Source organism: Pelmatolapia mariae, linkage group LG15 (genome assembly GCF_036321145.2).
Source record: "Pelmatolapia mariae isolate MD_Pm_ZW linkage group LG15, Pm_UMD_F_2, whole genome shotgun sequence".
In the NCBI taxonomy this organism is placed as follows: Eukaryota; Metazoa; Chordata; class Actinopteri; order Cichliformes; family Cichlidae; genus Pelmatolapia; species Pelmatolapia mariae.
Genome location: NC_086240.1, coordinates 3989499 through 4009755, shown reverse-complemented (window position 1 = coordinate 4009755; position 20257 = coordinate 3989499). Strand labels below are relative to the sequence as shown.

Genomic DNA, 20257 nt, shown 5'->3' with positions numbered 1-20257 from the left:
CTCCTAGCCCATCTGTGGACAAGTGTCTGATTATTGATGAAAGAAAACAGCTGAGAATGAGAGACGTTTTGGAGTAGGGAGAGAAACAAGCCTCAGGACCTATTTATTCATACAGAGGAATTCATTTTGATCCAGACAGCATCAAGCATCATTTCAGAGAAACTGGCAATAACAGAACTTGATTTTACTAAGTGAATCAGAGCAAATAACTGTGCAATGGCTCTGAAAGGCAGGGTGTGAATACTGAAATAATACCATCTCCGTCCTACAGGCTTTGCGTGTAGGGTCTGTGAACAAACTCATAACACTCTGATGGTATTTAATTCCAGAGAGATTTCAGAGCCTCTTCCATCAAGTTAAAAGTCAGGAATAATGAGGCTTCTACAATCAATGAATACAACTGAAGAGTGAGGGAACAGTACACCACTCACTGTGGGCCCTAACACACATCAGGCACCGTGCCAGTCCCAGCCCCGCCAGCAAATATCTGCTTAAATGGCGACTCTCATCCTGCGCACCGGAAATTCAATTTGTTCCGTAAGCCTGGGATGAAAAAGCAATTATTCACAGTGCCCTCTTTTCACAATCTGTTTCTTTAAGATATCTCCCTTCTTCCCCCTACTAACAAATAAACCTCCAGATTAGTGCTATGTGTGGCTGTTCATAGGGGCAGCCAGTTGAAGCACTAAGATCAGGCCAGCTAAAAAGCCTGTCAATCAGGCTGAAAGATGGAGTCAGGTTCAGCACGAAGAGATATGTACCCCTACGGTCCCCATCATCCCCATGGGATGTGTGTAAAAGCCACTAGATAATGGCTTGATAGTTGGATGTCTCTTCGGAGCGTTGAGGAAAGACGTAAGCACATGTCAGAAGGACACTTCTTTTACACCAATTACACTACACAGAGCACTGTAAAACCAGCGCCCCCCTCCCCAACCATCCGATCAGTGGGAAGTGCTGTCAAGGGGGCCCACTGAGCCGAGGCTCCAATTTACACTTGGGGTATTAGGTGAGACCCTGGCGTGACAGTGCAAAGTACCACGGAGCTGCTTCACATGCTTCCACTTACTTGAACACACCCTGGGACGAGTTGGCAGATCTAGTGGGGCAGAGAGAAGCTCATGTTTGAGTCATAACCTTGTTTCCTTCAAATTTAGCTGGAACAACACCTGTTGATTGAAAGATGTGAAATTCGTTCTTTCCATTGTAATTGGCTCCCTCCTATGTTCAGAGGGCAGGGATACAAAAGGTCGATAATTGAAAGATGGAAGGGGACAAGCGACAGTGGCGTAACTGTAGCATGAATGAAAAGGAGGGATAAGCTTAAGAAGTTATTCATCTGAGAAGGGCAGTGTGACAGCATCAGCTCCAGAAGAGACCTATGGATCTGGTGAAAGCTTAAGGCTGGTCACCCATGATTGCGCTTCCACAACCTCAATACCTTAAATCCCATTCAAAAAAAGAAAAAGAGAGAGAGAGAGAGAGAGAGAGAGAGAGAGAGAGAGGGAGAGAGAGAGAGAGAACAGTGTTTTCTGGTATTTTTTTTTCCCTGATAGTCCCAATGGAATTTGTTTTTGAAATTTCTAATTTTCCAAAGACTTTATTCAACTTTTTCTATATTCTACAGTTACACAAAGGTATAAGTTAAAATGTGGGACTTTCCAGGCGTCTAATCTACCTGTTGATTAAATGGGAGGGAGAAAAGTTCAATAGTCTAAAGGCAAGACAATGTAAAAAAGTTGACACCATTGATTATAACATCAATTAAAACTGAATGGATGAGGTTGTGCAACTTGTGCATTTAATAAAAGTTTACTAAAAGCTGTTTTGTTTTTTCCCCCTTTCTCACTTTGTGCAGCTTACTTGAAGCTTGCCTGTTTACGACTTTGCATCAGAGTCAGAGAGGAGTGCTCAATCTGCCAGGGCTGCAAATGGCTGCGTAATATCTCAGACTCAACAATAAACTAGTGTTTTACATCAATAAAACACATATTAAAATGTAAATCAATTCAGTTCAATTACATTTAGTACATAGCACCAATTCATAGTGCAACATAAAACGTCAAGGAGCTTTATGTTTCACTATTGCAGAGAAATGTTACAAGTACTTTGCAACAGTGGAAAGGAACAACTCGCCTAACAGGAAGAGACCTCCAGCAGAACCAGGCTGACCGATTAGTAATCCTGATGCGAAAAGCAGCAATTTTTAAACATCTGCAGTTTTATCAGCCATATGTATGAATACGACTGACAGTGCAATTTCCAACACTGGTCAGAACAAGCCACATACTGGCTCCCTCTCAGAGTTTCACTTGCATATAAAAATATGCACAAACAAGATGATTTAATGGTTCATATAATTCAAAGAGTGACCAATCAAGACAATACAAATGAGGCACAGCTGTTTCCATTACAGAAGGGAGGAGAAAACAAAAAAGCAAGGCTTTCACCCAGACTGTTAACAACAGCATTGCAACAAGTAGCCAAATGAACTTAAATAAGACTAAACAAAAACATATTTTCAACATTTTTGATTATAGTTCATCTTCTCCATAATCAACATCTAATTATGCACTTTCAAGATGTGACAGTCCACAGCTGGTAGTGTTGGAACATCTTTGTTTAACATTTATATTTTATAGATTTTCTTAAAGTGATCAGAAGTGAAGCCATTTGTATTTACCAAAAAAAGGGGCAAACCTATTTTTATACCATCTTTATAACAACCATTATTACCTATATGGAAATTCAAAAGAATATCTACTAATTGGATTGGCTATTGCACATTTCATTTTTTTTTTTTTTTTGGGGGGGGGGGGCGCAGTATTTAATTTTTTTTAAATATTTTTGCAAGATCCTACAATCTTCTTCCAGTCCTCTAACAAAGCAACTCAGGTTGGAAACTGTTGAAATCATAACTGGACACATTAAGTGATTAAAATCATAAGAAATGCTCATTTATTAACATTTATTGTGACTATTTCCTCATTACAAAATGTTTGCCTTTCTGTTACCAGAACATTTTTATACAGATCACACTACCTGTTAAATCTCAAATGCTTAACAGTGCACAATGCCAAATCACACCAGCTGTTACATCCTTCATGGTCTGAATCAGAATGATGGCTGTGTAAAATCAATACGATGGCAATGAGGTGTGGACAGGATTTAAAAAAGCTGAAGTCTTGATGGTTGAAAGAAGTTAGAAAGTGTTTTAGTACTATTTGTGTGTGTGTGTGTGTGTGTGTGTGTGTGTGTGTGTGTGTGTGTGTGTGTGTGTGTGTGTGTGTGTGCGCCTTTTCTCAGCCAATTATTTCAGCATAAGCGAATGCAGACCAGAGGCCAGTGTTTATAAACTTTCAAGTAGATTTTTTTTGTTGTATTTTAATTAGAAATACTGAATACAACTGCTGCAGTAATAAAATAAAGTCACAACAGACAGTTGAAGAAAATGTCTCAGTCTGAATCAAACAAGCTTTGAATTATTAAGCTGCCATTTCAGCAACATTTAAGGGTCACTATTTTCTGTTAACATCTTAGTGATTAAACGATAGGATGCTTAAAAAGTGCTTGGAAAAAAGTATTTTTGAGCTTCTCCAGCACATCATAAATAAGGTGCTCATAAATACGTGATACTGATCATACTTGATCACACTGATCTATTTAAAAAAATATATTTTAACAATATTTTTTCCAAAAAGAATGACAATTTTAAGTAAAACACCATAAAGAATAATGTATCAAACTATGTCGGGCTACTTAAAGATTAAGATTAACCTTTATTCATTTTTCCAGTACAAACGCATACACAGATGTATTTTATTAGGCTTTCACACACGACTAGCATTCTTAAACCAGGATTAACAGCTCCACATTAGTAACATGAGCACGTGACCAATTAACATTAGACCACATCTAATTCTCGACCTATGTCAAAGATGGTTACACTGATGCTCAATTAAACCGACATCAGTAAAACTGTATTTCCCCATAATACTTGGATAACATACCCGTGGTGACAGCTAGCCTAGCTACAGTGACAAAAGCTCCCCCACCACGTCCTGTAGAATTTACAGGAGGCCACTCTTACAGATTTTGCTCTTGTTTCAACCATGACCTTGTCTTTTTCATTATCAAACTAGCGCTCATTAAACCTGCCACCTCCCAGCATGTTGTCATGTCCCACCCACTGTTCCATCACAAGGCGTATATTTCAAAGCAGGTCACACTATAGCCAAACACAGAGGCTCCAAGCAGCAGGTGATGCTTGAGTGCAGTCGTATTTATTTTATGGGAAAGAAGAGGTTCTCCCCAACTTATTTTCTTTCTTTATCTAAGAGGCAAACTATTCAGTCAAAAAGCAATTCATCACAAAAGCAGTGCAGTTACAATTTTAAGCAATTTCAAGCACTTTAGCCAAAATCTATGCACCTTTTAAACCTTAAAAACACCCTAATAAAATTACAGTATTTTCAAGAATGTAAGGAAGCTTAAGTGCATGTGGTGTGTTGCTACACCTGTTATGGTCATAATGCTTTATTTATTTTCTTAAAAAAATAAAATTCTTACCAAAAGTCGCTGGTGGTCAATTATCACTGGAGGATGGGGAGGTACTGCTTCTGGCTCTTCCTCGGTCCTTTCAGCGGACTCCTTCAACTGCTCTGATGAGCTACTGTTGAATGTCCCCACTTCGAAGACATCAATGACAAGACAAATGAATAGATTACCAAAGAAATATTAAATATTTAACTGCAATCAAGAGTAACTGAATAACCTAAGCAAACTAACTAAATTGATGCAGTTGTTCTTCTCATTCAAATGCTATTCAAAGAAAAATACATTTAAAATATCATGGCTACAGGTCCAATGCAATTATACAACAGAAAAACAAATTATCTGAAGCTACTATCAGCTTTAAAGTGTACAATATCTTACATCTGGCCTCGTTCCTTTCCATCTATTACAAAGGTTCAAGACACACTTTGATGAAAACAAAAGGCAGGCCTCAGTGTTTAATGAGATGGGGGTGGAGTAGCTTAGTTTTTCTATTGGTTCAGGAGCCACAGTTTGTGTTCTGTTGTCCGATCATGTCATCCTCTGATGGCTTCTTCATATTTTATCAGCACCATTACCTCAGCCTTCCAGCTGGCCTCATCATAAGCCAAACCACAGGCCCATAATCAAACAAAAACTTATTGCTCGTCTCTGACTTGAACACAACATCCTAGTAGAAAGGGCATAAGGTTTCATGGCAAAGAAACTAAATATATTGGAGCAAAGGAAAGGCAGCCACTGCTGAAAATCTAAAAATTGAAAACCATCCAAAGATGCATATCAGGAGGTGTAGCATATCCATATAACTTTCAAGCCCATGGCATTTTGCTATGAAATGCATCCAAGCCAAGAATAGTACTTATAAATGCTAATACTACTTGTGTTTCACTAATGAGTCTTACGTCCTATTTTAAACCAAGCATAAATCAGAAAAACTGGATGATAATCACAACAGTAATTTATCATAGATAAGTGGTAGGCAACCCACTGGCTGAATGTCTAAAAACTCACAGATGTTTGTTAACGTTGCATAAAAACAAATTTAGAATTTAAAAATTAGCAAGTCAAATTAAGAGATCAGAACAAGTAGCCCTGACATTGCATCTCGCTCTTTTTAACTCATCACATATATTTGGATGTGTGAGTGTGAGAAAGCATTAATAATGAAAAGAGTGTACTGCAAGCAAAAGCTCTACATTTGTGTTAACCAATATTAATGCTGGAACATAACTCTTAGACTGGCATTATACCTTCTTTGTTATGATCTTCCTCAACAGTTTCTGTTGCTGCCACTCCATCCTGAGGATGCTGCTCCTGAGTTGGTTTGCTCTCATTTTTGTCTTTGTGCTCATCCTGTTCAGCTCTATTAGAGCCCTCAGCCGTGCTCTGAGGAGTCCTTGTCTCTGCCTCACTGCTCCCCTTGAGGCTCTGCAAGTCAAGGCTGTCCATTGACTCATTTCCATTCACACAGTCCACTTGTGAAACCAGGAGAACCTCTGTGTGCTTAGGCTGGTCCTCAGCATCTGAAGACACCGACATTTCAATCTGGAAGTCAGCCCGACTGGCCTCGCTATCCCCATCTGTGTTGGGCTGAGAACTACCACCAAGGCAATGTGGTTCGGTGTGTTTCCCTGTGATCTCAGGCTCTGCTTCTTTAGCTGCAGGCTCCTCAACCTTAGGCATTGGCGCCTCTCTGGCTTCACTAGCATCTGGAGGTTTATCGGGAGCTGCAACAGGGGGTTCATTGGAGCTTTCTTCTTCTGTGGAGGGGGCATGTGGATGATGGCCATTGGGTTGGGGACCTGTAATATCGCAAGATGATTCCTCATCCTGTGTTAAACATGAGTCGCTGGGCCCTGCCGCTTCCACCTCTGCTTCAGGCTCCTCCTCTTCCTCCTCTGTCCCTTTCTTGTAGTTCTTCTTTTTCCGTATGATGCCCCGCCCCCACGATGGCCGCCTCCGAACCTTCCGCTTTACATGATCTGTGAGGAAAAGGGGAAAGGAAAAGAGACAAGATGGAACAATATTAATTGAAACAAGCACAAAATATTCACATGGGTAGCTTTTTTGTATTAACAGAAATCTTGCATTTTGGATAGATAACCCAAAACAACACACCTCCACAATGACTAATGCTTAGAAAAATCCATTTCTCATTTTTGCTTCTTTAAAAAAAACACTGTAAATTTTATACAAACCATCTCTCCTTGCCCACATGGAGTCAAAGCATATATTACAAGTTCACTGCATTTAAATCTGGACATTTGGCCTTCCTCAAAGGGTAATAAGCAGCGGGTGACATAGATCACAGAGAAGAGGCAGACAGAGACAGCAGTCCTGCTATATCATGGATGTTAGACACTAATGACAACAGATGGTGCTTGGGGTTTTGAGAGGAAAGAGCAAACCAAAGCCTGATCTTTGAAAGTGCAGTTAAAGTGTCACAGCAAGCCAACAAGAATGCTAAATGCAGTAAAACTTCAAGGCATTTGCCTTCATTTGCTGCTTTTTCAGAGCAGACACAAACCACAGCAACAAAGTCAGAGTGAAGGACAGATACAGAAAGACTGAAAGAAAAAAAACACACATATGGCCCCATCACAAGTCAGTTTTTTAGCCATTACCATAAGTGGCTGAGACACACAGACTCTAACCCCAAAGAAACAAGTTGTTCCCAAGTTAAAAAAAAAAAAAGTATAAAATTCTGCTCAGTTCCTCACAAAAATATTACTCACGTTGCAGGGACCTAGACCTGCTTACACAGCCACACTCCACACTATGGGTACATGTCTTGATTAAGACATGTAAAATAAAGTAAACTCATAAAGTAAAAACATATATTAGGGCTATTGTAACAATAAGGTTAGGCACATATTAATTATGGTTAAGGGCTCCAGTTCAAGTCCATGAAATCTACTCTAAAGTCATGAATATAAGACCACATTGTCTACATGAGCTGAGCTGTGATTTGGACTGTTAGTTCACTGTGGACTCTTTAATATTCATAAACTACTAGGCTTTATAATTCTGTAGAGGGTCATTGGATGATCTAAATCGGCCAAATTGGGATTTTATGCAGAATCAATAACATATGTAAGCTTGGTTCTCAAAGGACTTAAGGATCACAGCTCCTTAAAATTATTAGGCAGAGATCACACTGTACTGCACATACTGAGTAAAGCTTTTCGCCTGAATACTCCCGCTCCCCACAAAGATATGAATAGGCACACACTGAAAGGAAATCAGGATATGCCTGCATGCTGTCTGTCAAATTTCAAATTCCTCTCTCCCCTCCAATGCTTTTAGCCAGGTTTCATCTTTCCACTCTAAACGTGAGATGTGATTATGCACACAGTATATGTACATTATGTTAAGTACTTGTCCATAATGAGAACAGAAGAGCAATGACAACTATTGCACCATCCGAAAGCTATATTTGGTCTCCCAGAAATAGACAACACAAAGAGGATAATTAGTCAACCAGTGCTTGCTGATGGGCCTCATCTTTGGTAATGGTGTTCTCTAGTGACCCTCTTAATGACCAGTCACGAAACTGCTGTCAGCCACAACCAGCACAGGAGACAGCTCAGAAAGGAACAAAGTACACTTGATGCCAGATAATGTATTACAATTATTGCAGCAAACAGCTATTTACACAAGACTATTCTTCAGCTGTGTTTAGAAATCCATAGCATACTTGTATGTCGTTCCAAAGATTTTAATCACGTACATATACCTTACAAAAACAACGTATGATTCTGCATCTGGAAGGCTGAAGCAATAAAGCATGCAGCATTATAATTTTATCTAGACCTCCTCTGTGGCATCACTTTACATTATTGTCTTTCTCCTGTCAGTAACAATTAAATTCTCATGTTGCATCTGAAGAATAAGAAGTGAAATCCATCTGTCCCTGGTTATTTAAACTCACACTGGTATCCACTTAAGTGCTGCCTTGAATTCTTAAATTTTTTACTGCTTTCACCATATATTAAGTGTCCAACCATTCACCAGGTTAGGTATGCGTCACACTGGGGGACTAATCCCGTTCAAAATCCAGAGCTAGTAGCATTTGTCATGTACAGTAAGAGCAGACCTTCTGATCTTATATAAAAATATTCCAAAAATAAGTGAATAGAACTGCTATTTAAGACACTTTAATATAGTAATGTAGGTGATGAAATGGTCACCTTTCCCATTAGCAGAGTATTGCAGAACTATGGGCAATATGAGCCAGAGTTCATACTACCACCACAAAACAACACTGTGCTATTGTGTCCACAGTTTGCCATAAAGCCTCTCTCAAGCAGGTGCAGGGGCTGCAGTCTGAGCTAGACTTAAGGTGGAATGCACCTTTCATTTTTGGTTCCTCCTGATCTGATCTGAAAAGAGATGACAGCTGGAGGGTACGCTATGGAGCAGGCACACAGTTCTATTCTTCAGGCATGACTGGCACTCAGAATAGTTTCTTTGTTATAAGAGGAAGGGCCAGGGAAGGACAAAGAGAGCAACAAAGAAGAAATAAACCGGATAAACATCGGATTCTGTAAGCAGATATTTCACATTAGCAACAATGTGTGTGCGCACTTTTCATCTAGTCATAATGCTCAGTTTTGACCACTTTTTTTTTTTTTTTTTAAATTTAAACCTTCCGGATATACCACCCCAATTCTGAAAAAGTTGTGTAAAATTATTCACAACAGAACATAGAAAACATATCAAATGTTAGAACTAAAATATTAGCGCCTTTTGAATTTAATGGCAGCAAAACATCTCCACACAGCAAAATCTCCAGTGTTAAATTAACACTACAGAGTGTCTATATGTGTCCACACTGTTGAGTGTTAAATGAACACTTTTGACAGTGTTGTATTTTTAAAAGTAACCTAGTCAGTTTTCAAGATTTACAATGAATAAAACTGAGCAGTGCTGATTTTCTGAACACTGGAAAATAACTCAAAATGTTAGAAATATTCCAGTGTTAGAAAATCAGCACTGCTCTGTGTTAGTCATTGTAAATCTTGAAAACTGACTAGGTTACTTTTAAAAATACAACACTGTCAAAAGTGTTCATTTAACACTCAACAGTGTTATATTTAACACTCAACAGTGTGGACACATATAGACACTCTGTAGTGTTAATTTAACACTGGAGATTTTGCTGTGCACAAACTTTGAATAAGGGTAACAAAACGCTAAAAAAAAACCCAGTAAGGGGTACTGAAAAACAGCTGGAGAAACATTTTGGGACTAACTAGGTTAACTGGCAACAGGTCAGTAGCATGATTGGTTACAAAAAGAGCATCTTAAAGAGGCAGAGTTTCTCAGGAGTAAAGACGGGCATAGGTTCACAAATCTGCAAAAACTGTGACTACAAATTGTGCAACAATTTCAGAATAATGTTCCACGATGTAAAGTTGGCTTCACGATGTAAAGTTCCATAAATAATGTGATCAAATCAGTCTGATAATCTGGAGAAATCTGTGTGCGCAAGGGACAAGGCCAAAAAGCAATACTGGATGTGCATGATCTTTGGGCCCTGAGGTGGCACTGCATCAAAACAAACAAACCCTAGCATGATTCTGGGAGCCTTTTTAGCTCAGTGTTGAAATGGTGACTCATATGTCATAAGGCTAATTCAAAGATAGTGCATAAAACTTCCTCTGGTCTTTTCTCCACTGTCCCACCAAAAGAAAGGCTAAAAGCCCCAAAGCAAGACCACATACTGCATCTATTCCAACATCATGGTACCATAATAGAAGAGAGTGGTGCTGAACAGGCCTGAGTGCTGTTTGGGCCACTCAATAGACAATTTTTGGCACATCATGAAAAAAGCAAAAACCAAAAATGACACAGGACTGCTGAGCAGCTAAAATCTTATATCTTATTTTTTTCAGTTCCCAGATGTTTACAGTCTGTTAAAAGAAGAGGGGTTGCTGTACAGTGGTAAACATGGCCAAGTCTCGATGTTTTTATGATGTGTTGCTGCCATAAATGACCTAACGTTTTCTTAAAATGGTATATATTGTCAGTTCAAAACATGTTTTCTATGTTCTGTTGCGAATAAAACATGGGTATGTGAGATTTCCAAATCACTGCATTCCGTTTTTATTTTCATTTTTACGCAGCTGCCCAACTTTTCAGAATTAGGTTGCTGGTATTAACGTAGAACCGTCACCTTGCCAAGTCCAGCGATTAGTCACAGCATGGCTCTTTTCAATTTCTGCTGAGAAAATATTGCTTTCTTACCTCAACTTTTACCTTGGTGCGTGCATTTTTGTTTTTGTTTTGTTTTGGGTTTTTTAAAACACAGCTTCTTCATATTAAGTGGCTAATTTTCTGCTGACCCTTCATTTCCCTGGGTGCATACATCCCACAGTGTCTGTCTACTGTCACATAAACCAAAACAAACAAATAAAAGTTCAGTACAAGAGGTCTTACTGAGGTCAGCTATCACCATTCAAGATATGAAGCATCCTACTGAGAGAAGAGAAGGTGAGTCGGAATGGCAGCAGATGACTCGTCATTGTGAGCTCTTAAATAATGCATGAAAATCGTTAGAGCATGAAGAGCCAACCACAGAGGGGAGATATGCTGATGGGGGCGGGGAGACGGGAAGACGACGGGAAAGAGAACCAGAGCACTTTGTAATAATTAAAAGTGTCTAACCCATCCACGGTGCATGTACGGGTCCACACACACACACACACACACACACACACACACACACACACACACACACACACACACTCACACACGTTTTGAAAGCAGAAGCCCCAGGAGACTGCTATCCAAGCTGCCATGCAAGCAAGTATTAAATAAATAAATCAGTTCAGTGACACCAATGGAAAAAAAATCAGCAGCATACTCTGGCAATGCCTTTGGGAAGAATTGTGAATCAATGTTTCTGATACACTGTAATTGGATCACCACTCTTAAGTCACATCCAAACCCATTTCAGACTTCCTTTCCATTAATCAGATGTCATCTGAATTATAAACCTTATAATATATGGACATAGCATTGGTTTATTTTTCAGATCCTAAAGCTGCGATACTTTAAAGCTGCATTCTTTGTAATGGCCACCAGGGATCGGTGCCTCGGGTTCCCAAGAAAAACCTTTCAATTGTTAGTTTTGTCTCATATTATGTACACAATGCTCATCTTATAAATAATGGGCCCTATTAGAGTTGGAAAAAGAAAATCAGAAAGAGACTTCACAAACCAATGGGCTGCTGTCTTTGTCGCCTGTCTTTTTATATAAAGGCTATAAATGTGAACGTGTCCGATTTACGTCCGATTGAGTACCTTGCTCAATTTACTCACTTTAAAAGTGAGTAAACTCACCCAGTAAATGTTACTAGTAACATTAGCAAAATAGACCCAGTAAATACCCCAAAGCCTTGTCATTATTGTCCAGATCATACAGTTTATAGTCTCTCTGAAGAACCACATACCATTAGCATTATGAAATGTGGTGTACGTATGCTATTCATTAGTTTTATTCTCTCGTGATACACAAGCCCATAAAGTGTATCCACCTCAGAAAGGCTGCATATACTAGGAATATGGATTCAATGCCACATTATCAGTGCTCAGTCATACTTACTGAATACCTTTAAGCTAGTGAAACAAAATCAAGGTAATCAATCCATTCAACTACTATTAATTCTTAATCAGTTCTTGGCCTACATAATCCAAAACCCATTGGGCTGATTAATGTTAAAGTTTTAAGAAAGGAAAGTTTCTTAAATTGAATGTTCAACATTTTATGAGAATAATATCTTTTATCTTTGCTGCTAATGCTTAACAGGAGTCCTTGTGGGCAACAGTAAACACCTGGTTATTTTCACTGGATGCGCCACAAAACCACAGTCCATTGTTCATTTTAGACATTGGCTGTATTACTTGTTTAACATCTGAAAAACTAACATACAAAGCTAATTAATTAAAAAGTAAAAGGATAGGGATTTCTGTGCTTGATGCCTACTTTGTTAGGGACGAGTAACTTTCAAGGCTTTATAAGCTGCTAAGCTGAAAAGAAAGAAAGACTAATCTTATTTTACTTCAGTTTTATCCATCAAATTCATAGTTTATAAATTTGTTTCTTTTTTTTGGTGAGGAAGGATAAATGAAGTCTTTTCTCATCTTTTCCCTAAGTGTAAAACTTATTTTAAAAGGCATAAACTCAGACACACAATACACATGACAATTCTTCCCTGTATCCTTGCAAAAGCTTAAATGCTGCTCTACATCGTACTGCAATGTTCTCTCATTGTGAAACCTTCACACATCAGCTGACAAACACTGTGAATTTACAAATGGCCAAAAAATGATCTCACTTCGTCAATGTAACAATGCCAAAGGAGAAAAAAGAAGAAGAATTACACTGTAAAGCTTAAACTTTTCACTGCTGATCGAATATCCCAGATATGAGTTATTACTTTCAGTGATGTAAAGGACAATGAAGCTGCTACAATTACTGAGTTTAAAAGCTACAATCATGACACATACCATAATTAAGCACCATGAAGTGATGAGCACTTCTCAGAATAACATCAATTGAACACAGACATAAAACTAAACTGTGGCAGACAGTGCATATAAAAATGAATCGCCAGTCTTCTCTGGTTTGATCCATAAAATCCTTTTTGCCGTTAGGTCGTTAGTTCAGAAAAAAAGCCAAGAGACTGCTAATGGCTGTACTTTGCCCAATATATATTTGTAGAATTCACTAGGGCTCCCTTTTTTTTAAAAAAATATGAGATACAGCTTTTAACACACTACACACTCATCTTAATGAACAAACTTAATTAATGATTGATTTGTAAGTGTCATCACCACTGAAAGCATTGCTGCCTTTTTAATTAGACGTACATTTCACAAACAATTTGAGGTCCTGTCGAAATTGTAGATAAATTTCATGTCCATTAATTTTGTGAGTAGCACTGGTCTGAGGAGTTTCCCTGGTCCATTCTACACAAGTATGTTTCTCTCCTAACCTGGACAGATGTACTGTTGTTTACCAACCCATTTACCTCCTTCCTGCTGAATGTGCGTGCACTATTTACGAGTGTGTGTGTGTGTGTGTGTGTAAGGGCGTGGATTGTGAGTTTCCATGGCAATGAACAAAATTTTCCTTGCCTACAGAGAAAGCTTGCTCTGTAATTTTATTCTATGAATTTGCATGTGGGACAGCAGGCCAACACAGCGGTGCATTCATGCAGGGAAATATATTACAAAATTATGGGACTAAGGGAAACGAGCTCCCAAGAAAATATGTGAATATACAGATGGTTTTGTTTCTGTGTTTACATGTGTTATTTAATAACCACATAGGATTTGTGTGCGTGTTAGTCACAGCAGAATCCAATTGAGTCAAGCTATTGAATGTAAGGTCAATTTACTGCAGCTCTCGAGAAATGAAGACAAGGCACTGATATTAGAATTCCAGATTTAAGAGATTACAAAAACAACCAGAATATGAGCGTATGACTCTGGTGATATAAGGACACATTGTGAATAAGGGGGAAAGTTGAGAAAAGGCAAATTACCACTAGTAAACTTTATGACTTACATACAGTATAGGCTACTCACAAAATTTAAAGACACACTTCTAATACTTAGGATGTCTCTCGAAAAAAGTTATTCCATAACAAATCAATACTTGTGTTTTCCAGAAACCAAAAGCATATGTGGTACTCTACCACTGTGAGCAGCATAAAACAAATATTAATTTGTTATGGTCAGTGCTCTGGATGAAAAGGTATTAAAATTGTGTGCTTGTAAGGAGCTAGAAATTCATGACATTACCTTTGCGGTGCACTGTTTCATTTCCAGATTCTGTGCACCTTCCTTCATACATGTAGTACGTAGGCAACCATGAATTCACTGCAAGCATGGGTATAGGATGGGAACCCTTGGGTATTACATGCCCACTGTTTCCCTTGTCCACATTTATTTTCCACCTGCATCCACATCTGAATTAAAAATATGACGATCCAAAAGAAAAAAACAAAAAGCACCACGACAGGAACAGATCAGCTTCCAACTCAGCTTTTTGTCATCCCAGGTCACTGGAATCGACTGAAGTTGGGGCCTCAATTGAGTAACATTAATGAAGTATCGATCAGTCCAGCTCTGATCACCCAAAACAGATGGGGAGGAGCTTGGAGTTAAAAGCTGTGACCCAAATTTAAAAGTTTAAAAGCCTTTCTACACACATGCTGTCCAAGTAAACAGTAAACACTCAAAGTCTACAGATTATTCACTTAAAATGCACATTATTTTTACTTTAAAATTATCCCCAGGTGTCCTTTAAAACTATTAGAACATGCTTAAATGTCACCACCTTTTTTCTAACAAAAGCATCATTGTAATTCAGATGAGGAAGAGTACCACTATTTTGGCGACGTTGTTCTAAACTCTAGCAACAAGCACTTATTCTTGAAAAACTGTATTTTCCCAGCTGTATCCCTCTCTGGGGATTGCAGCCATTTCTAAATCATTCAACTGAGTAGTAATTAAAGCAATACAAAAGCTGCATATCCCCTGCCCTGACTGCAGAACAAACTCCAGTTCATTGCTTCCTGATAACTTAAACCAAATTAATGAATTAAATGTTGTTTTTACAGAGGCAAACATAAAAAAAGGAAAACCATATTAGGAAATGTCAAAAAAGTTATGTCAAGAGAAGCTCTTGTTTAAAGGGTTATTTAAAATGCAAATCATGAGGATGTATAAGTAAAAAGGTTTTTAATATGATGCCTTCACTCATTTGAACCAGCAATACCAGTGGGGCAAACGGCAAATGAAAAATGCTCTGTATAGAATACATTAGGTGCAGACATGATACACACAGGTGCAGTTTGCACCAATTATTGATCCTTATGGACATGAGAAAAAGCTCAAAATTATATGGTGTGTCCCTCATGGGTTCATAAATTCAGATATAATTTTGCTCACTCAAATGAATGCATGCGATAAACTGACTTATAACTCTCAAACGCCTCAAGGCCATTTAAGCTCAGCTTCATTGAACACAAACACTGATGCCAGTCTGAGATAGACTCTTTGATTTCCTTTAGCTGTGCTTCCACTTTTACATATACATTCCAACAGCATGACTTCATGTAAGAAATCGTATACAAAAACACTTTAATCACAATGGTTTTAAATAAAGAAAAACAAGATTTTTACTTATTTTTCAGGTTGCAAGCTATGATGCAACAGCACGTAGCAGCAGCAGCATGTACCATATGTGCTTGGTGGGCTTCAAGTAGGAGACAGGAAAATATGCAGACGAATGAGTGAAGAGAAAACACGAGATGACAAATAAAACGCTGGAGGAGACAAAAGAGAAAGTTCATCGTGGGACGCACGGCCTCGGGGTCTCCGAGTCATGAAAGGAAGCCGGCCGTTAGTTTATCAACTGATGTGACACTTTGCACTGACACTTAATGAAATGTCCGGATCAATAAATGATCCGCTCCTTGCTTCTTGAAATTAAGGAGATCAGTCACTTCCCTCTATTGCTGTGTCACTACCTTCCCATTTCACACACTCACCCACCACACCTCCACCTCAGGCCGTGCCACTACTCTTGGTTCAAAAGACTCCTTCAACATTTTGAAAAATAAAACCGTTTTATTGCCAAAAGTCTCGTGAGAAGATTTATGCCACTTTTCTGAACTTTAAACAAAGCAACAGTAAGTGTAGCTTAGCACAAAGACGCAGGGATATGCAGGTAGCCTGGCTCTGCCAGTAGGAAACCTCTTCTGTTTAGCACAATTAAAGCTACACTGGCAAATAATTTCTACCATTTACACAACCAATACACAATAAAAAAGGTTGAAAGCTTCCTTTCTTGCTATTGTGTTTGCTGGAGCAATGACCTCAGGGAGTATCCTGGCAAGTTCAGTGATGGTGAAAGGGGTTAACCAGGGGTTAATTTTCTTCTAAGTGCAGCACGCTGATTTTATTAAGTCACAATAGAAAACACACAAACACACGCACACGCACACGCACACACACACACACACACACACAAAGAGCACCTCCATCTGCAACACCAGTAAGCATCACTTTGAACAAAAAGCACTTACTTTAATGGGTAAACCAAAGAATTTGCAGATTATTCACCAACACCAAAACAGAAACATACATATTTCAACCTAATAAAATGGAGGACACGATACAGAAAATTTTAATTTAAATTTTATATTCACTTTAACAGCTACACTCTTGATTGTTCTCATATTGTAAGCAAAAGACCCCTTCTCTCCCCCCCCCCCCCCCCCACACACACACACCTTTTTCTTTCCTTTTGCCCCTCCCTGAAATCTCTGGATCACTCGCTCTTTGTTCATTTCCAGCATAGATGCTTCCAAAAAAGAAAAGAAAAAAAGACAGCCTTCGGTCAATAAGCTCTATAGTGAAAGATAAACTCACAGGGTTTCCATAAGTGAACCTGAGGAGGGATTATTAACAATTGCCTGCAGCTTCCTTTGTCTCTAGGTTTCTCGCTCAGTCTGCTTTCTGTTGGGACAGCTGGATGTTAGCTCCGCTTCTCTGTTGCTCTTCCCGTGGCTACTATACAGGTCTCCTGAGACAACCAGGTCCACCGTTGCCTGGGGCTCTTTTCACCCTGCTTGTACCTGTAAACTTACCACGTAGGAGGCAGACCACCAGTTGGCCACCTGTTAGTCTGAGCCTTAAATTCCCTGTGTTGCCACACTCTCCTCCATTTTTCAATTTGTTTTTCATTTCCATTATATTTACAGATTAGGGAACCCTCCAGTAAAAAGGAATGCTTTAAGTTCAATAACTGTATGACGTATAAATGAAAGAAAAATCATTTCATTAATAACATGCTAGTCACCAAAATTGGGATCATGATTTTTGCTATATTCGAGCAGCCTTAAATAAAATGTAACGTGTAACAAATAGCTTCTTTTGTGTCAGACCTTGTCACCCAGTAATGCGACTGCATATCAGTAGTATTACAAAGAGTAAATGCAGCCAAAGAAAGAAGAACTGAGAAAATAATTCAGTCAGAGCATCAATCTTTTCCTGTCCTTCTCCTCTCTGCTGCTCAGTAAATGGCCAGTGGGATAACAGTGCCTGTGGTGCCCTCTTCACAGAAGACAGATATGCCCTCACGCACCAGCAGCTCCAAGAACTATTGAAGATGTCAGCCTACGCACACATGCACATACAAAGCAGGTCATGAAAGCCTTCTGGGGAAAAAGGTCTGTCGCCTGCAGCAATAACATGCATACACACATGTTGTAAGTCAGGAGTGGGAGGGGGTGGAGAGATCTGCACCGGTTGACTCATTTTGACTGATTTGCAAGTAATAGCACTCCTCTTGGAGTGGAGAAAGTATGATCATGCACCTGGCAGAAGTCTTTTGACAAGGGCAGTAATGTTCAACAGCCAGCTATAGTGTAAAATAAAACACCGTGAAGAAAACGGGAGCACTATACTCTCCAGAGATCTGTGTTAGAGCAGGAGGTGGGTGCCAGTAACATAATGTAGAATTTAAGTTTTAATCTATTTATCGTCTGTAAACACTTCTACAGTTTCACTTGGCATGCACGTTGTTTTGCTACATATTAAAATGGTGACACCTCCGCGGAGCCCCGTGAACTTTCACAGGTAAATTAAAATAACTTGTCATACAATCCATGTGTCTTACATGGAAATTACCGGTTAGATTACTCTGGGATATAATGCCACAGCTTGGCCTAGTTTCATTTTACTGTCCATCTGACAAAAGCCAAGATCAGGAGGCATTTCACATTCACAGTGAGGGATAGCCATTGCACTCTGCTGAAAGTCTTGCACGTGCTAAATTGATTAGATTAGATACCAATTAGATACCCTGTGAGTCTGTTAAAGGATTCTGGTTGTCACAGCTGTATGATAATAGGACTTGGCAGAAAGGAATATTAAATTAACCGATGTTTACACTGAGATTCTTTTCCTCCACACAGACACCTTTCTGTATGCCGTTTTCCTTTCACAATTCAACAGCCATTTATTAAACTTAGACCATCTGAATCCTGGTAATCCTCTTAATATAAAATATGACATGTGACTGCAGACTCTTGCCACATATTGGATGGCACTAGCACATGCCCATGCTACAGTATTATTTTGTCTGTTCGTGCCGTTGGCTGTGAAATAAAAATGATATGACGCTCTTTATAAGGTGTAATAAGATGCAGAAATACAAAAATTGGTCACTTTTGCCATTGCTAGGTTGCTAGGTAACATGTGGCCATTATATCATTTCTAATTCAGCTTTTGTGAAAATAAAAAGATGTTACTGTCATTACAACAGGATGCTTTCGTAAGGTGTTTTAGGTGCATAAAGGCAAAAAGCAGGTCATTTTAACCTGTTACCAGGTGGCTGCCAGGCAACGGGATAACATAATTTATCATGCACATTTAAAAAACTTTGCGTTGTATTAGATGTTCTTGATGCTATTTCTTTTAAAATAATACTTATATGAGTTGTTTAAGTATATAAATGCTATGATGTCATTAATTCTAATATAGATAGGAACACTGAAGGCCCTAAGATGCACCTGTGTGCCAAGTTTGGTTGCTAACAACCTGATCGTCTAGTACCAGTTTGCAGCGAAAGCAACAGAGATTGTGTAACATAGTAAGACACACAAAATAATCACAAATAGACTAAAAGAGGCACATTTTGGTTCTGAGACAAATATAATATTTTCTTTTTGATTCATGATGGCCAGCTGAAAACGCCAAACGGTTCACCTCTGTGGGCAGGGATGCTAACTAATGGCAGTTTTCCCCGAGTGTGTAAAGTGATCTCAAACTAGCCCACAGTGGAGTTGGTTTTGGGCATGAGTATAGCTAGGGCTACAGCACACTGTTCTTCTCTGGTCTGACCTAAGCTGAAGCTTGGGCACTTCAGTTTTACCCACACTTGCCTTATACTATTGTTAAGCAGGCTGTGGTACCAGGTGGGTCACACTAGCTACACAAGGTCATTCAGACTTACTTCAATGTCATGATGTTCCAAACCTACTAGATTTAACCAGAGCTAAAAGAGATATCCACAGCATTTTTTCTATTTTACCTTTTTCTTTTAATGACTTTCATTAACTGTTTTTGTTTTGTTTGTTTTTTTCCATCTCCCTGATCACTAGAAAACACGCAGAAAATATGGCAAGAGGCTGATTGCCTCCCCTCAAAAGCCTATCAAGAAAAACACTGCATTTAAGTGTAGATACCTAGGCTAACTTTTCTTGAACCTCTGGAATTAAAGCTCCAAAATGACACTTCAATCACATTTTGATTGCTTCATTTTCAAGTCTCCTTGTGGTGGTGGTGAGGGAGGTACTGTAGAGAAGTTATGAAAATTGTGTCACTGTCCAAATACTTAAAGACCTGACTTCAAAATGGAAATAGCTCAAGGTCTGTGAATATAGCAATTTACACTCCCTTGTCCCTAGCAAAGACAAAATGCAGTGATGAATAAAATAAGTGAAAGCCCCTCAGAAATGGAAGTGTTACATGGGAAAGAGAACCGAACATCTAATTGTCCCAGAGTAATTGGCATTTCATGTGAAACATACAATGGTCAACTCGCTGTAAAAGAGTAGATAGAATTTGGATGGAAAAGTCTAATCCATTTTCTTTACTATAGCTTTTTTGATCTTTGATT

General features: G+C 38.9%; 1 protein-coding gene across 1 annotated transcript in view; it reads right to left on the bottom strand.

Annotated features, from left to right (window-relative positions):
- The window catches only part of atad2b (ATPase family AAA domain containing 2B), a 66724-nt gene that overhangs the window by 15550 nt on the left and 30917 nt on the right, over nucleotides 1–20257 (bottom strand). The window contains exons 25-26 of the mRNA XM_063494762.1: nucleotides 5805–6536; nucleotides 4570–4688 (exon numbers count right to left, since the gene is read on the bottom strand). Of these exons, the coding sequence (XP_063350832.1) occupies nucleotides 4570–4688; nucleotides 5805–6536 (851 nt within the window). The remainder of the gene's footprint in view (nucleotides 1–4569; nucleotides 4689–5804; nucleotides 6537–20257) is intronic.